General features: G+C 32.4%; 1 protein-coding gene across 3 annotated transcripts in view; it reads right to left on the bottom strand.

Moving 5' to 3' along the window:
* Positions 1–14002, bottom strand: part of ZPBP (zona pellucida binding protein) — a 141562-nt gene that overhangs the window by 20733 nt on the left and 106827 nt on the right. For all 3 annotated transcript variants that reach the window (XM_024249912.2, XM_054559195.1, XM_024249913.2), the window contains one exon: positions 13503–13680. In XM_024249912.2, coding sequence (XP_024105680.1) covers positions 13503–13680 — 178 coding nt within the window. The remainder of the gene's footprint in view (positions 1–13502; positions 13681–14002) is intronic.

Here is a 14002-nt window from a genome sequence, read left to right as displayed (position 1 = left end):
CTCAGAATGTATTGTGCCTTGAGTCTTGCCCACATACATCTGATTTAGATGAGAGACTCTATACTTTGAACTTTTCAGTTGATGCTGAAACAAGTTAAGACTTTTGGGGCTACTGGAGAAAAATGACTGTATGTTATATGTGAGAAAAACATGAATTTTGGGGGTCAAGGTCAAAATGGTATGATTTGTATGTATCTTCAAAAAGGATATGTTGGAAACTTAATCCCCAATCCAACAGTGTTAGGAGGTGGGGCCTAATGGGACGTGTCTAGGTCATGATGGCTTGACCTTCATGAATGGATTAATGCCAATTATAGAATGGCTTGAGGCTGAAAGGTCAGTCTCTTGCTCCATCTCACTCTTTCTTTGGCCATCATGAGATGACACAGGAAGGAGGCCCTCATCAGACGCCAGACCCTTGATCTTAGACTTCCCAGCTTCCAGAACTGTAAGCCAATAAATTTATTTTCATGACAAATTATGGAGTCTGTGGTATTGTTTTATCTATGATAGCAGCACAAAACAGACTAAGACAGTGCTTTATTAGTGCAGGGACACACACATAGATCAATGGAACAAGCTGGTAACCCAGTGAATTCCATTAAATATCAGAGGACAAAATAATATCAATCCTACAGAAGCACTTTCAGAACAGTAGGAGAAAACAATGTCCAACTCATTTTATAATGCCAGCATAACCGTAATCCAAAATCACAACAAAGAAATTATTTAAAAATACAGAAAAATACTCTTGAAAAAAGTATAAATATTAACAAATCAAATAATAAATAAATGGACCATGACCACATAGGTTTTTATCCCAGAAATGCAAGGGTTGGTTCAGCATTAAAGAGTCAATCAAAGCAAATTACTATACTAATACAATAAGTGTTCTCAGATGTTCTTTGTCGGTTTTCAAACTGGCAAAGAACATCTCAGATAACCCTACAGCTAATACCGTACTTAAAATTGAAAGAGTTATTGCTTTTCCTCTAATATTGGGAAAAGGGCAAGAATGCCTTCTTTTGAAATTTTTATTTAACACTGTACTAGAGGACCTAGTCATTGCAATAAAGCAAGCCAAAAAAAAAAGAAACAAACATCAGAAATAAAGAATTAAATCTGTTGCAGAACATATATTTATATTAAAAAGGATCTACAAAATAATTATTATATCTAACCAATGAATTAAGCATAATCACAGGATCCAGGTTAATATTTTAAAAATCCATAATATTCTTACATACTAACAGGAAAATTAAATCAAATAACATGCTAACTGGAAAATTAAATCAAATAACCATTAAAATAACTCAATTTAAAAGAGAGCAAATAAAACATAACATTCTTATGAATAAATCTAAGAGATTTGCTAGAAATCTGAAATGAAAACTATAAAACATCCCCAAAACAAATTTAAAAATAATTTACACACATGGAGAATCAACATGTTCACTATTTAGAAGACTAAATATATTTGAGATAACATTTAATTAATTTTGTCTTTAGAGTCAATGAAATCAATTCAAATTACAGTTGAACTGTTTGTAGAAATTGATATGTTAATTCTAAAATGCATACAATAATTCAAAAAACAGGGAAAAAAGCAATTTTTAAAACAAAAACAAAGCTGGAGGATTATCCTATGTGATTTCAATAGTTACTATAAAGCTACAGTAATCAAGATACTTCAGTATTGTTCAAATAACAGACATAGATGAATGGAGCATAATTAAATGCACAAAATTGCAGTCAGCTGAATTTTTGACAGAGGCAACACAGCATTTTAATAGAGGAAGAAAAGTATCTTCAACAAATGGTACTGGATCATTAAGATATGATATCTTTATGGTAAAAAATGATCGTCAACCTTTTTCTCACACCAAACAGAAAAATCAACTCAAAATGGATCATGGACCTAAATGCGGAATCCAAAATACTATTAAAAAACACAGAGGCCGGGCGCAGTGACTCATGCCTGTAATCCCAGCACTTTGGGAGGCTGAGGTGGGTGGGTCACCTGAGGTCAGGAGTTCGAGACTAGCCTGGTCAACATGGTGAAAGTTCGTCTCTACTAAAAATACAAAAAAAATAGCTGGGCGTGGTTGTGCATGCCTGTAATCTCAGCTACTCGAGAGGCTGAGGCAAGAGAATTGCTTGAACCTGGGAGAAAGAGGTTGCAATGAGCTCATGCCACTGCACTCCAGCCTGGGCAGCAAAGCAAAACTCTGTCTCAAAAAAAAAAAAAAAAAAAAAACCAGTAGAAAATCTTTGTGAATTTAGAGTAAGATAAGGTGTATTAGAACAAAAACACATACATAAACTATAGAATAGAATAAATAAAATATACTTATCCAACTTTTTTATTTAAAAACAAAAATGCAGGCCACAATCTGAGAGAAAATACAGCACATATATCAGCAAAGGACTTTTGTCCATACTATTGTAAGGACTCTTACAAGTCAATAATTAGAAGATAAACAACCCACTTAAAAATGGGAAAGATAGTTAAACAAAGTATAAAACACATACCAATAGCCATTTGGAACTTGAAAAGATGCTCAAGATATCTTTTAATCAGGAAAATGAAAACTAAAACCACATGAGATACCACAATACACACATACTGGAATGGCTAAGATGTAAAAGACTGACAACACCATGCTTTGGAAAGGGTTTGGAGCAACTGTCACCTCACATATTGCTGTATAACTAGCTAAATTGACTAAAAAAGAAAGAGAGGACCAAATTACTAAAAATCATAATTTAAAAGTGAGGATATTACTATTGATTTTATACAAACAGAAAGAAACAAAATACTATTAACAACTGTATGCCAACAAATTGGATAACTTAGATGATACTAACAACTTTATAGAATACATAATCTATAAAAAATGACTCAAAAGAAATAGAAAATGTGAATAGATGTATAACTAGTACAGCAATTGAATCAGTAATCAAAAACTGTCTTATAAACAAGACCCCAGCAAGATGGTTTCACTAGGAATTTCAAACAAACATTTAAAGAAGTAACACAAATCCTTTACAAACAATCTAAATGTTTGCAGAGGAAGGAACTTCCTAACTCATTCTATGAGGCCAATATGATCATGACACCCAAGCCAGGAAAAGACGTTACAAGAAAACTACAGACCAATATCCCTTATTATTACTGATCCAAAATTCAATAAAACATTAGAAAACAAAATTCAATAACATACTAAAGGACTATATACAACGACCAAGAAGGTGTTATTTTCAGAATGTATGAATGGTTTAACATGTGAAAAAACAATCAATGTAATATACTACGTTAGCAGAATGAAAAGGAAAAAAACTACAAGCTCATGTCAATTGATGCAGAAAAACCACTTGTCCAATGTCAATCCCTTTTTTCTGATAAAAATATTCAACAAAGTATGAATAGAATAATACTCTCTCATCATGCTAAAGACTTTATATGAAAAATTCACAGCTAACATCACATTCAATTATGAAATGATGAAAGCATTTCCCCTAAGATTAATAACAGGGCAAGGGTGTCTACTATCCTCACTTATATTTAACATAGTATTGAAAGTTCTAGCCAGAGAAATTGAGCAAGAAAAATAAATAAAAGACATCCATCTGGAAAGGAAGCAAAATTATCTGTTCCCAGATGACATTATCTTTTTTGTATAAATCCTCAAGATTCTAAAAAAATCAAAATCTTTTATATCTCATAAACATATTCAGTAAAGGTGCAACATACAAAATCAACTTGCAACAATAGCTGCATTTCTGTACATTAGCAATGAATAATCCAATGGAATTTAAGAAAACTACATTTACAGTAACATTAAAAAGAATATAATGCTTAGGAATAAATGTATGCAAGGAGGCAAAACGGCGTGTACACTGAAATCTGTAACATACTGCTGAAACAAATTAACTCATAAATAACTGGAAAGGCATTCTGTGGTCATGGATTGGTAGATTCAATATTATTAAGATGGCAATACTACCCAAAGCAATCTACAGATTCAGTATTGTCCCTATCAAAATGTCAAGCATATTTTTGCAAAAATAGGAAACCTCATCCTAAAATTCATATGGAATCTCAATGTACCACAAATAGAACAATCTTAGAAAAGAAAAAAGTTGAAGAATCCACATTTCCTGATTTTAAAACGTATTACAAAGCTACAGTAATAAAAACAGTGTGATAATGGCAATAAAGACAGACATATAGACCAATGGAACAGAATAGAGGGCCCAGAAGAAAAAACACTTGCATAAATTGTCAACTGATTTTGACAAGGAAGCTGAGACTATTCCACGGGTAAAAGATTGTCTTTACAACAAATGGTGCTGTGAAAACCGGACATCCACATGCAAATGAATGAAGTTGGACCCTTAACTTACACAGCAAACAAGTAATTTAAAGTAAGTAACACACCTAAGCTAAAACTTTAAAACTGTTAGAAAGCCTAATGACACTGGGGGAAAAGTCTGATGACACTGAATTTGGCAACTACTCCTTGGATATGGTAACAAAACCATAGACAACAAAAGAAAAAATCTGGACTTAAAGTCTGATGACACTGAATTTGGCAATTACTGCTTGGATATGGTAACAAAACCATAGGCAGCAAAAGAAAAAAAAATGGACTTAACAAAAATTTATAGCTTTGTGTACTTAGGACATTATCAAGAGAGTAAAAATACAACTCACAGAATGGGGAGAAATATTTGAAAAATCACACATCTGATAAGATATTAATGTCTAGAATATATAAAGAACTCCTAAAACTCAATAACAAAAAACGCAACCTAATTTAAAATTGGACAAAAGACTTGAATAGACATTTCTCCAAAGAAGATATACAAATGGCCAATAAACACATGAAAAGATGCTCAATATCAATTAGTCATTAGAGAAATGCAAATCAAGCCCACAATGAGAAACACTTCACATTCACTAAGATGGCTAGTGTAAAAAACAAACAAGTAAGTGTTGGTTTGGAAATGGAGAAACTGGAAGGCTTGTGTATTGCTGGTGGTAATATAAAATGGTGCAGCTCTTGTGTAAAAGTTTGACCTCTCATAGAATGACCATATGATTCAGTAATTCCACTCCTAGGTATATATGCAAATATTTGTAAGTTGGGATTCATATAATTGTATACTAATGCTAATAAAAGTATTCTTCACAATTGCCAACAGATAGAAACAACCCAAATACCCATTAATAAATGAACAGGTATATGTAGTAGAATATTATTCTACCTTAAGGAATTTAGTTCTCATACAGGCTACCACATGAATGAACCTTAAAAATATTTTAACTAAAATAAGCCAGACACAAAAAGACAAATACTGTATGATTACACTTGTATAAGGTACCAAAAGTAGACAAATTCATACAGACCGAAAATAGAATGAAGAATACTGGGAGATGAAGGGAAGGGCTAATGGAGTTATTGTTTAATTAATACAATTTTTGATAGCCATACAAAAAGGATCCTAAATGGATAGTGGTGATGATTGCACAATATTGTGAATGTACTTACCACTACTGAATTTTACACTTAAAAATTGTTAAAATTGTATATTTTATGCCATGTATAATTTACCAATAAAAAAAAGCAGAGCTTCTGGGAGACATGGTTAATGAGAAAGTTTGGGCAGGATAATTAAAAGGCAGGCCTGGAACATGTTATGATGCCATAAAGTGAGAAACTGCTCAAAAAATAATGAAGGTATATTTCATGAGTACAAATTTTACTTTACAGAAACTATAATGGTGAAATTTTGGATAACTTGAACAACATAATAATGATGGCAATGAAAAATAACTAAAAAATATTCATAAATCCATAATGGCAAAAAAACAATAAATTGGGAGAGAATATAACTCTCCCTTAGAGTAGAATTATAATCAATAAATATAGAATAATGAATACAGAAACTGCCATTAGGCAAACAACACAGAAACAATTGTCACATGCAGGAATTATCACTGGATGCTAAAATTAGTTCATCATTTGATGTTAAACTTTGTCCATACATTTGGGAAATGTCTGATGAATACGCATGTTTCTGTAGTCTCAAACTACTTTCTAACAAGACTTTAAGACAAAGCAATGAAATAGCATCAGATCTGGTGCTTGGCATCCCCTGCATTGGGGGACTTGAGTGCAGGTTTGCCCAGCCCAGGCAAGAGGCCAAGCTGGGCAGGACTGAGCTGGGCAAACCTGCACTCAAGACCCCCAGTGTGGGGCATGCAAGCACCAGATCTGATGCGGGTCAGGGAGCAGTTCTCAGGTCCCTAGAGAAATGTCCCATTGAGGAGTGGAAGAACTGCTGCCATGCCAAAGACCCAGCATGGGGAAATGAGTGACTGGCTCCACAGCCTAGTGAGCAGTTGTAGGACCCACTTTGCTTTTATCCTCTAGACCCAGTGGCATTCCCTCCCATGCCCTGACCTTGGCAGCAAGTGGGGACAACAAGTTAAGTCACAAGCAGTTTGCTTTCAGTCTGCAAAACTCAGGCAAATAGCTTCCTGCTACAGTTCCATGAAGGTGGCAGGGGTCAGGGGTGTCATACTCATCTGTCAGTTCTGGCTATGGGGGCTCCTACCTTCCTCAAGACCAGAGTGCCAATCCCCAGTCTGAGATTCTCAAAAACAGTGACTGCCACTGGTGCTAACTGGCATGTTCCCAAGCAACTCACTAGGATCTAGGAAAAGGAATGGCCTCCTCTTTTGGTGCCCAGGTCTGGGAGCATGTTTGGTACACTTCCCAGTGCTGTTCCTTCTCATAGTTTCCTGACTGCTCCCCAAGTCAGATTCAGGGTTTGGGAGGGTCAAGGAGCTCTGCTGTGGCCTGGATTGCCTGGCTACCCAGTGGGAATGTGTATCACAGAGACACTCTCCCTCTCAGGTACTGGGCTTTCACACAATTTTTCACTGGACCTCATCATGTGGGCTACTGCCCATCTTCTTTTCCCAGAATACAAAGTTTTCTTTCGCTTTTATATTGAACTCCCGTGTTCTTCCTTGGATAAAAATTCTCAGTGTGAATCTCTATACACTATTTTGCTATTTCCAAGTGGGTGAGGTGTGCTGGCAAAGCCTCTATTCTGCTATCATTTTTTGGCTTCCAGGATGTCCTGGCATCCTGCATACTAATCTAATTCCTTCAGTTAACAGGTCACAAACGCTTCATAAGAGTCACCTGGGGTCTCCAGTATCTCAGGAGAAGAGGCAGTAGACATGGGACTCTGAGCCATACACACTGAATTTAAATTGATCGTTTCAGTGAAGTATTTTTTGTTCCAATTGTACTTTTTTGTCCCCTTTCCAACTTGGCTTCTTTTGGATAAATAAAGTGGAGTTTTGGGGTAACTTTTTTTCTACCTACTAATTGTTATATACATACTATTTTACTATCTTTTAGTGGCTGTCCTAAAGAATACATCATGCATCTTAATCTACTATTACAATCTAATACCAATCATTACTTATACCAGTTCTAGACAATGGTTGAAACTGAAAACATTTTATTTACTCCTCCTTGCTTTTGGTGTTACCATGATCATATATATTTAGTTCTACATATTTTAAGCACATAAAGCATTATATATTTTTGTGTAGTCAATATTTATTTACATTTATCTCTATGTTTTTCCTTTCCATTGCGCCTTATGCCATCCTGCATGAACATGTTTCTGCCTGGGATCATTTTAAACTAACTGAAAAATTCCCTTTAGTCCTTTTTTGAGTGTAGATTTGCCTACAGCAATTCTCTCTTTTATTATGTCAAATGGTGTTCTCATTTTCCATCATGTATGATGATATTTCCATCAGGTATAGCATTATAAGTTGACAACTGTTTGATTTCAGCACATAAACATGTCATCCTATTGCCTTTTGGTAACTGTCATGCATTTCCACACACCCCCTTCTATCCATGACAGAAAGGAAGGGAGCTATGCTGCCTCTTGAATCCTTATGCCCTGACATTTTACCAATGTCTTTAATAGAATGAGTAATTTTTAAATTTTATTAGACGTTTCTAGTTTTTCCAGAAAGAGCTTTTGTCTGCTATAAGCTACTTCATCATGGCCAGGAGAAGCACTAATTTTTGTTTTTTAGATTTTGACCCAGTAAGTCTTTATGATATTGTTAATTCTTCAACATATGTAAGACAGTTTCACTCAAATAAGTTTTTCAAATTACATGGACTGCTTTTACTGAAAATAAACGTATCGGCCGGCGCAGTGGCTCACACCTGTAATCCCAGCACTCTGAGAGGCGGAAGCGGGCAGATCACGAGCTCAGGAGATTGAGACCATCATGGCTAACATGGTGAAACCCCGTCTCTACTAAAAACACAAAAAATTACCCGGGCATGGTGGTAGGCGCCTGTAGTCCCAGCTGCTCGGGTGGCTGAGGCAGGAGAAGGGCATGAACCCAGATCCCGCCACTGCACTCCAGCTTGGGCGACAGAGCAAGACTCCGTCTCCAAATAAATAAATAAATAAATAAAAATGTATCTATTTAAGGAAAATCTGGGCATTCCACACTGCTAATCCATAGAATGACCTATCCATTGGCCATGATTTTTCAATTATTTAGTTTCTTCAGAAATATAATGATTCAAAATAAGAACAATGTCTTTGTGGGTCGAAAAGGCGGATGAGTTTTATTTCGTACTGATAATAGAACTATTTAAATACATGTAGTGAGAACGACGCAAAGGAAACTTTTTTTCTCTCTGATCTTCTGATGTAAAATCAAAACAAGGGTTCAGGGATGCAAGTCTTTAGGATAAATTTATTGACTCTGAAATGCTTTATTTAAAAACATTTTTACCTACTAAACAATTTGTTTTTCCTGCATAGTTAAAGTACCAATGTACACTTTATTAATAAAACCATCTCAAGATGATTAAATATGCTAACCTGCAACTTAATCATTTCTGTTCACACACACAGATACCGTGTCACAGTGAAAGAACTCCCTGCTGGAATTTCCATGTGATTATCAAAAGGCTTGAATCAGCAATAGCTATTCTTTTTTTAAAAAAAGAGAAAGCAATAGGAAAAAAAGTTGTCTAATCTATTATTGAGCTACACATTTAATCCATAATAATCAGTGGCAAACAGTCTGCTACCTCAGCAGAAGCACGGGCATCCTATCAAGGTACTGCCTTATCAAAACTAATATTCTGACATTCTGTGTGTTGCCTTATCAACATTAATACTCAGATATCTCAAACTCAGTGTATGTAAGAATCACCTAGGAAGCTTATAAATGTAGATGTCTGATTCCTAAGTATTGGATATGTTTTGAGAAAATCTCCAGGAAATTCTGATACACCTAAGAGTTTTAAAACCACTGCCATAGTTTAGAGAGAAAAAAATAGGAAGGGATCTGGGGTATTATGTCAAAGAATGTTACTTGACCTACAAGTTTGTTTGTTTTTTGTTTTTTGTTTTTTTTTTAAAAAATTAGCAGAAATAAAATGGGGGAAGTTGAATATACAAGCTATACAAAAATATAATAGAAATTGAAAAGTAAAGCATTTCAGAATCTGTGTTTTAACAAAATTCTTTTAAAAACAATGTAATATTTGGCTAGTCTTTGGTTGTAGTATATTATATAATTTATAAGATTATAAGACACTGATAATTCACAAATTTAATAAGTCTCTCTTTAAAGTGCCAAAACTGATTAACAAAATGATGTACATAATAAGCAATGGTAAATGTCAAATCACAGAGAAGCTTTTCAGTATAAATTAATTTAAAAGTACTAAATAAGTTAGGAAAAAGAAAAATAATATACGTAGAAATGTTAAGTCTTCACTAATTTATAAGGAAACAAGTTTTGTCTTCCAGAAAGAAAAGAACAAATCTGGTGCTTATTTCACCTACTATGGAGAAAGTAAACAAACTTCCCTTATGTCATAAAATGCTTTGTCTCAATCTTGTTTGTTGAATATAAACATGGTATATCATTTTATTCTGGACAGAAGTTGTTTCATGAGATACCTCATATATTTTATGAGCTCATCATCATTTTATCTAGTAGTCAGTTTCATACTTGAATAAATTTTAAATTCATTTACTATATTAATTTTGTCTTTTAACTAGTGTCATCCTAATTTAAAATACAGGGTAATTTGTTAAATCATTTTCTATTCAGAGAATGATTTAAGTATCTTTTTGAGTAGTTACATGCTTTTCTAAAATGTTAGGGTGATAACCTTCTGTGAAATAAACAAAAATTATTGTTATCCTATGGGTTCCCGAATGTTACATTAAGGGAACTGAATCTTGCTTAATAGCTTACAGGAATGATAACACAAAGATAATTATAAATTAAAATGTTTATTAACCATAAGATGGCACAAAATGAAATTTAGCAACTCACTAATTAATAAGTCTATTGACCAATGATGAAAAAATCCAAAAAATAAATTTTATTTTATTTAAGCAAAATTCCCCCCCATAAACTTGATGCTCATTCATGCTATTGCTTGGATGGTACTTGCTATCCTGGTATCCTGCAAAGTAACTTCCTCAAGACTCAAAGACAAGTCTCACCAAGAAAGCCGTATCACAATTACATTGAACCCTTGTGATCTATCCTATTGCAAACTCAATTTTCTTTATATAATCTTCTTGCATTTTTTCCCTTAATAGTCTCTTGTTCCCTAATTGTTTCATGGATGCATCTCTTAAGTATATAAACTCCGTGGGCAGAGATCAAATATTCAGGAGCACAAAACAGTATTTTAGAGACAGAAAATATTTTTGAGATTCATGTTAAATTTTCTCATATACTTCTTATGACGGGAATAAAAACAATTAATTACCTTGATCAAATAGTGTAGTACATAATAAGTTGAGTGTAATCATTACATGGTGAAATTAGAAAACATTACAATTGTGTTGTTACCCAAAGTTTTTAAATACAAAAAAAAATTTTAATGATAAAATTATGTGTAATTCTGACATTCAAAGCTACTACTTCACTTGAAAGAGCTATGTTTGACAATTTCAAACTACTTATAATTGAGGAGATGCAAATATTTTAACAATTTTAGTTTAAGTCTTTTTTGAATAATGATATAAATATATGTAATAGACAGCTTAACTACTATGTTCCAGTTTATTTTTTGGGTATTTCTATGTTTTTCTTTATCCTTATCTGTGTTCTGGAGTTATATATATATATAAAATATATATAATATAATATATTAGATATTAGATATTATGTATATTACATATCTGTGTTCTGGATATATATCATATATTATATAATAGATAAATATATATTTATATATTTATACTATATATTATATATCATTATAATATAATTTTATATTATAATTATATATTATATTTATATTATAATTATATATCAAATTATATTATAATTTAACTAATAAAATTAAATTGTATTATAATATGTTATGTATTATATAATATAAAATAATATAATATAATATATAACATGTAATATAAATATATAATATATAACATATATTATATAAAACAATATAAAAATTAATTTTTCAGTCTTAAAAGAGTTTAAACAATTTATAGTAATATCACTAAATTTACATCTGTCTTAGTCTGTTTCATATTGCCATAAGAGAATATTTAAGCCTGGATAGTTTATAAAGGAAAATATAGTTCATTTGTCTCACGATTCTGATGGCTGAACAGTTTGAGACTGGGCATTTGGTGAGGGCCTCGGGCTGCTTCCACCCATGGCAGAAGGTGAAAGGGAGCCTGAGTGTGCAGAAATCACTTGGTGAGAGAGGAAGCCAGAGAGGGGGGCAGGTGCCAGCCTCTTTTGTATAGCCAGCTCTCACAGGAACTAACAGAATTAGAACTCAGTCACCCCTGAGGGAGAGTATTAATCTATTCATGAGAGATCTGCTCCCACAACCCAAACCTCTCCCACTACACTTTACATCCCAACATTACCACATTTGGAATTAAATTTAGACATGAGATTTTGTGGGAACAAACAAAGCATATCCAAATCATAGCAATATCATTCTCATTAAGTCATTTCTAATTGTTCTTTTGTCCTTTCTTTCTGCAATTTAAGTTAGATTAAAAGCCTTTTCATAAAATAGACTACTGACTATTCCTTTTACTTTGTTTTCTTTGATTTGGCTAGAGTTATCTTTATAACTTTTTGTGTTTTGTTATTTAAATATATGAACTTTCACAAAAATATAGTACAAAGGTATATTAGGAAATAGGATACAAATTAAACAAATAAATAACTTCCAACTGTTAACTTTGTAACTATTTTTAAAATTGTGATTATATATATTATTTTATATATATAAAATCACTGATTTTAAATATCACTGATTATTTCTATCATATAATGTAAGTTATATATTATATACTTATATATAATGTAATATATATTTATATACAAATTAGAAATATTTATATATGTTATATATAGATCATATATAATTATATATTATATATAATATATAATACATATGATATATATAATCACTGATTGTAAAAATAGTTACAAAGTTAACAGTTGGAAGTCATTTGTTTAATTTGTATTCTATTTCCTAATATACCTGTGTAATATATTTTTGTGAAACTTCATATATTTAAACAATAATGAAACACAAAAAAATTATAAAGATAACTCTAGCCAAGTCAAAGAAAACAAAGCAAAAGGAAGACCCTCACTGAATGCTCAATCTCAAACTTCTCAGCCATCAGAATCGTGAGACAAATAAACTTTTTTCCTTTATAAACTATCAAGGCTTAAGTATTCTCTTATGGCAATATGAAACAGACTAAGACAGGTATAAATTTAGTGATATTAGTATACATTTTTAAAACTCTTTTAAGACTGAAAATTAATTGGCCCATTAATCTCTCAATAATAGAAATGCAAAGACTTTGAATTCATGTGCTCAATCTAAGTCAACAGCCTCTACAGAACTCTCTTCTACAGTAAAGATGAAAAAGAAAGAATGAATGTCAGAGAGCAGCTCAGATCCTGTAGTGCTAGGACCAGAAGTTAGAAAAAACAATTGGTAATAAAACAATTCATATACTTATTTCAAAAGGAAGGAAAAAGTCACAAAGATATCTACTGTAGACTATACAAACCTAAACTCATCAATAATAGATTCTAAAAGATATATTAATTGGCTTTTTTTAAAGTCAGGAATTCTAAGTGACTCATAACTATTATTATTTGTGTTTCCTCCCAGATAACTGCCTAATGATCCTAAACTCCCTTGCTGTAATATTAATACCAAGGCCAAAATTAAGTCAGACTGTTTTTCTTTCACATCTTTAGATTCACTTTTCAAATAACACTACTTTAAATAAACTATGAAAAAATACCTAAATGATAGTAAAAATAAGTGATAGGCATTCACTTAGGCTTAATGAAAATAAGTAAATTTTCAACAATATAAAACATGAAATCATAATTCATTACGTACCACAGCACTCAGGACATTTTGGATGTTGCTGGATATTCATTCCATACCCTGGAAAGCAGCGATTAATCCAAACCATTTGGAGAGTACCTTCAATATAGTATATTTGAGGTAATTGTTCTGCACGTCTGCCAAGAATTTCCACTTGTTGATTAAAAAATCTCTCTATGAGATTTTTAGCCTAGAATATAAATACAATTTGATAAACTGTTAGCCATAAAAAATGTAATTTTAGAACAAATAAGGATGCATGTGGATTTAGAATTTGAAGAAAACAAAGTCTCAAGGTCATTTTTTCTTGCACTCACAGACTATAAATAAAACACACAAAACTGAAAAGATGTCATCTATACACATCAAATATTTCCAAATGCATTTCCAATTACAATGCAAAGAAATCATTTGAAGATTTCTTTTTGGTCCCTTTGTATTTTGAATAATATATGGATAAGTATACGAGCAAAATCAAGAAAGCTCTTTGAAATTGATTAAGAAATGTAATG

This window comes from Pongo abelii, chromosome 6 (genome assembly GCF_028885655.2).
Source record: "Pongo abelii isolate AG06213 chromosome 6, NHGRI_mPonAbe1-v2.0_pri, whole genome shotgun sequence".
Classification (NCBI taxonomy): domain Eukaryota; kingdom Metazoa; phylum Chordata; class Mammalia; order Primates; family Hominidae; genus Pongo; species Pongo abelii.
Note: the sequence above shows the minus strand (reverse complement) of the source record. Positions and strands in the feature narration are given on the sequence as shown.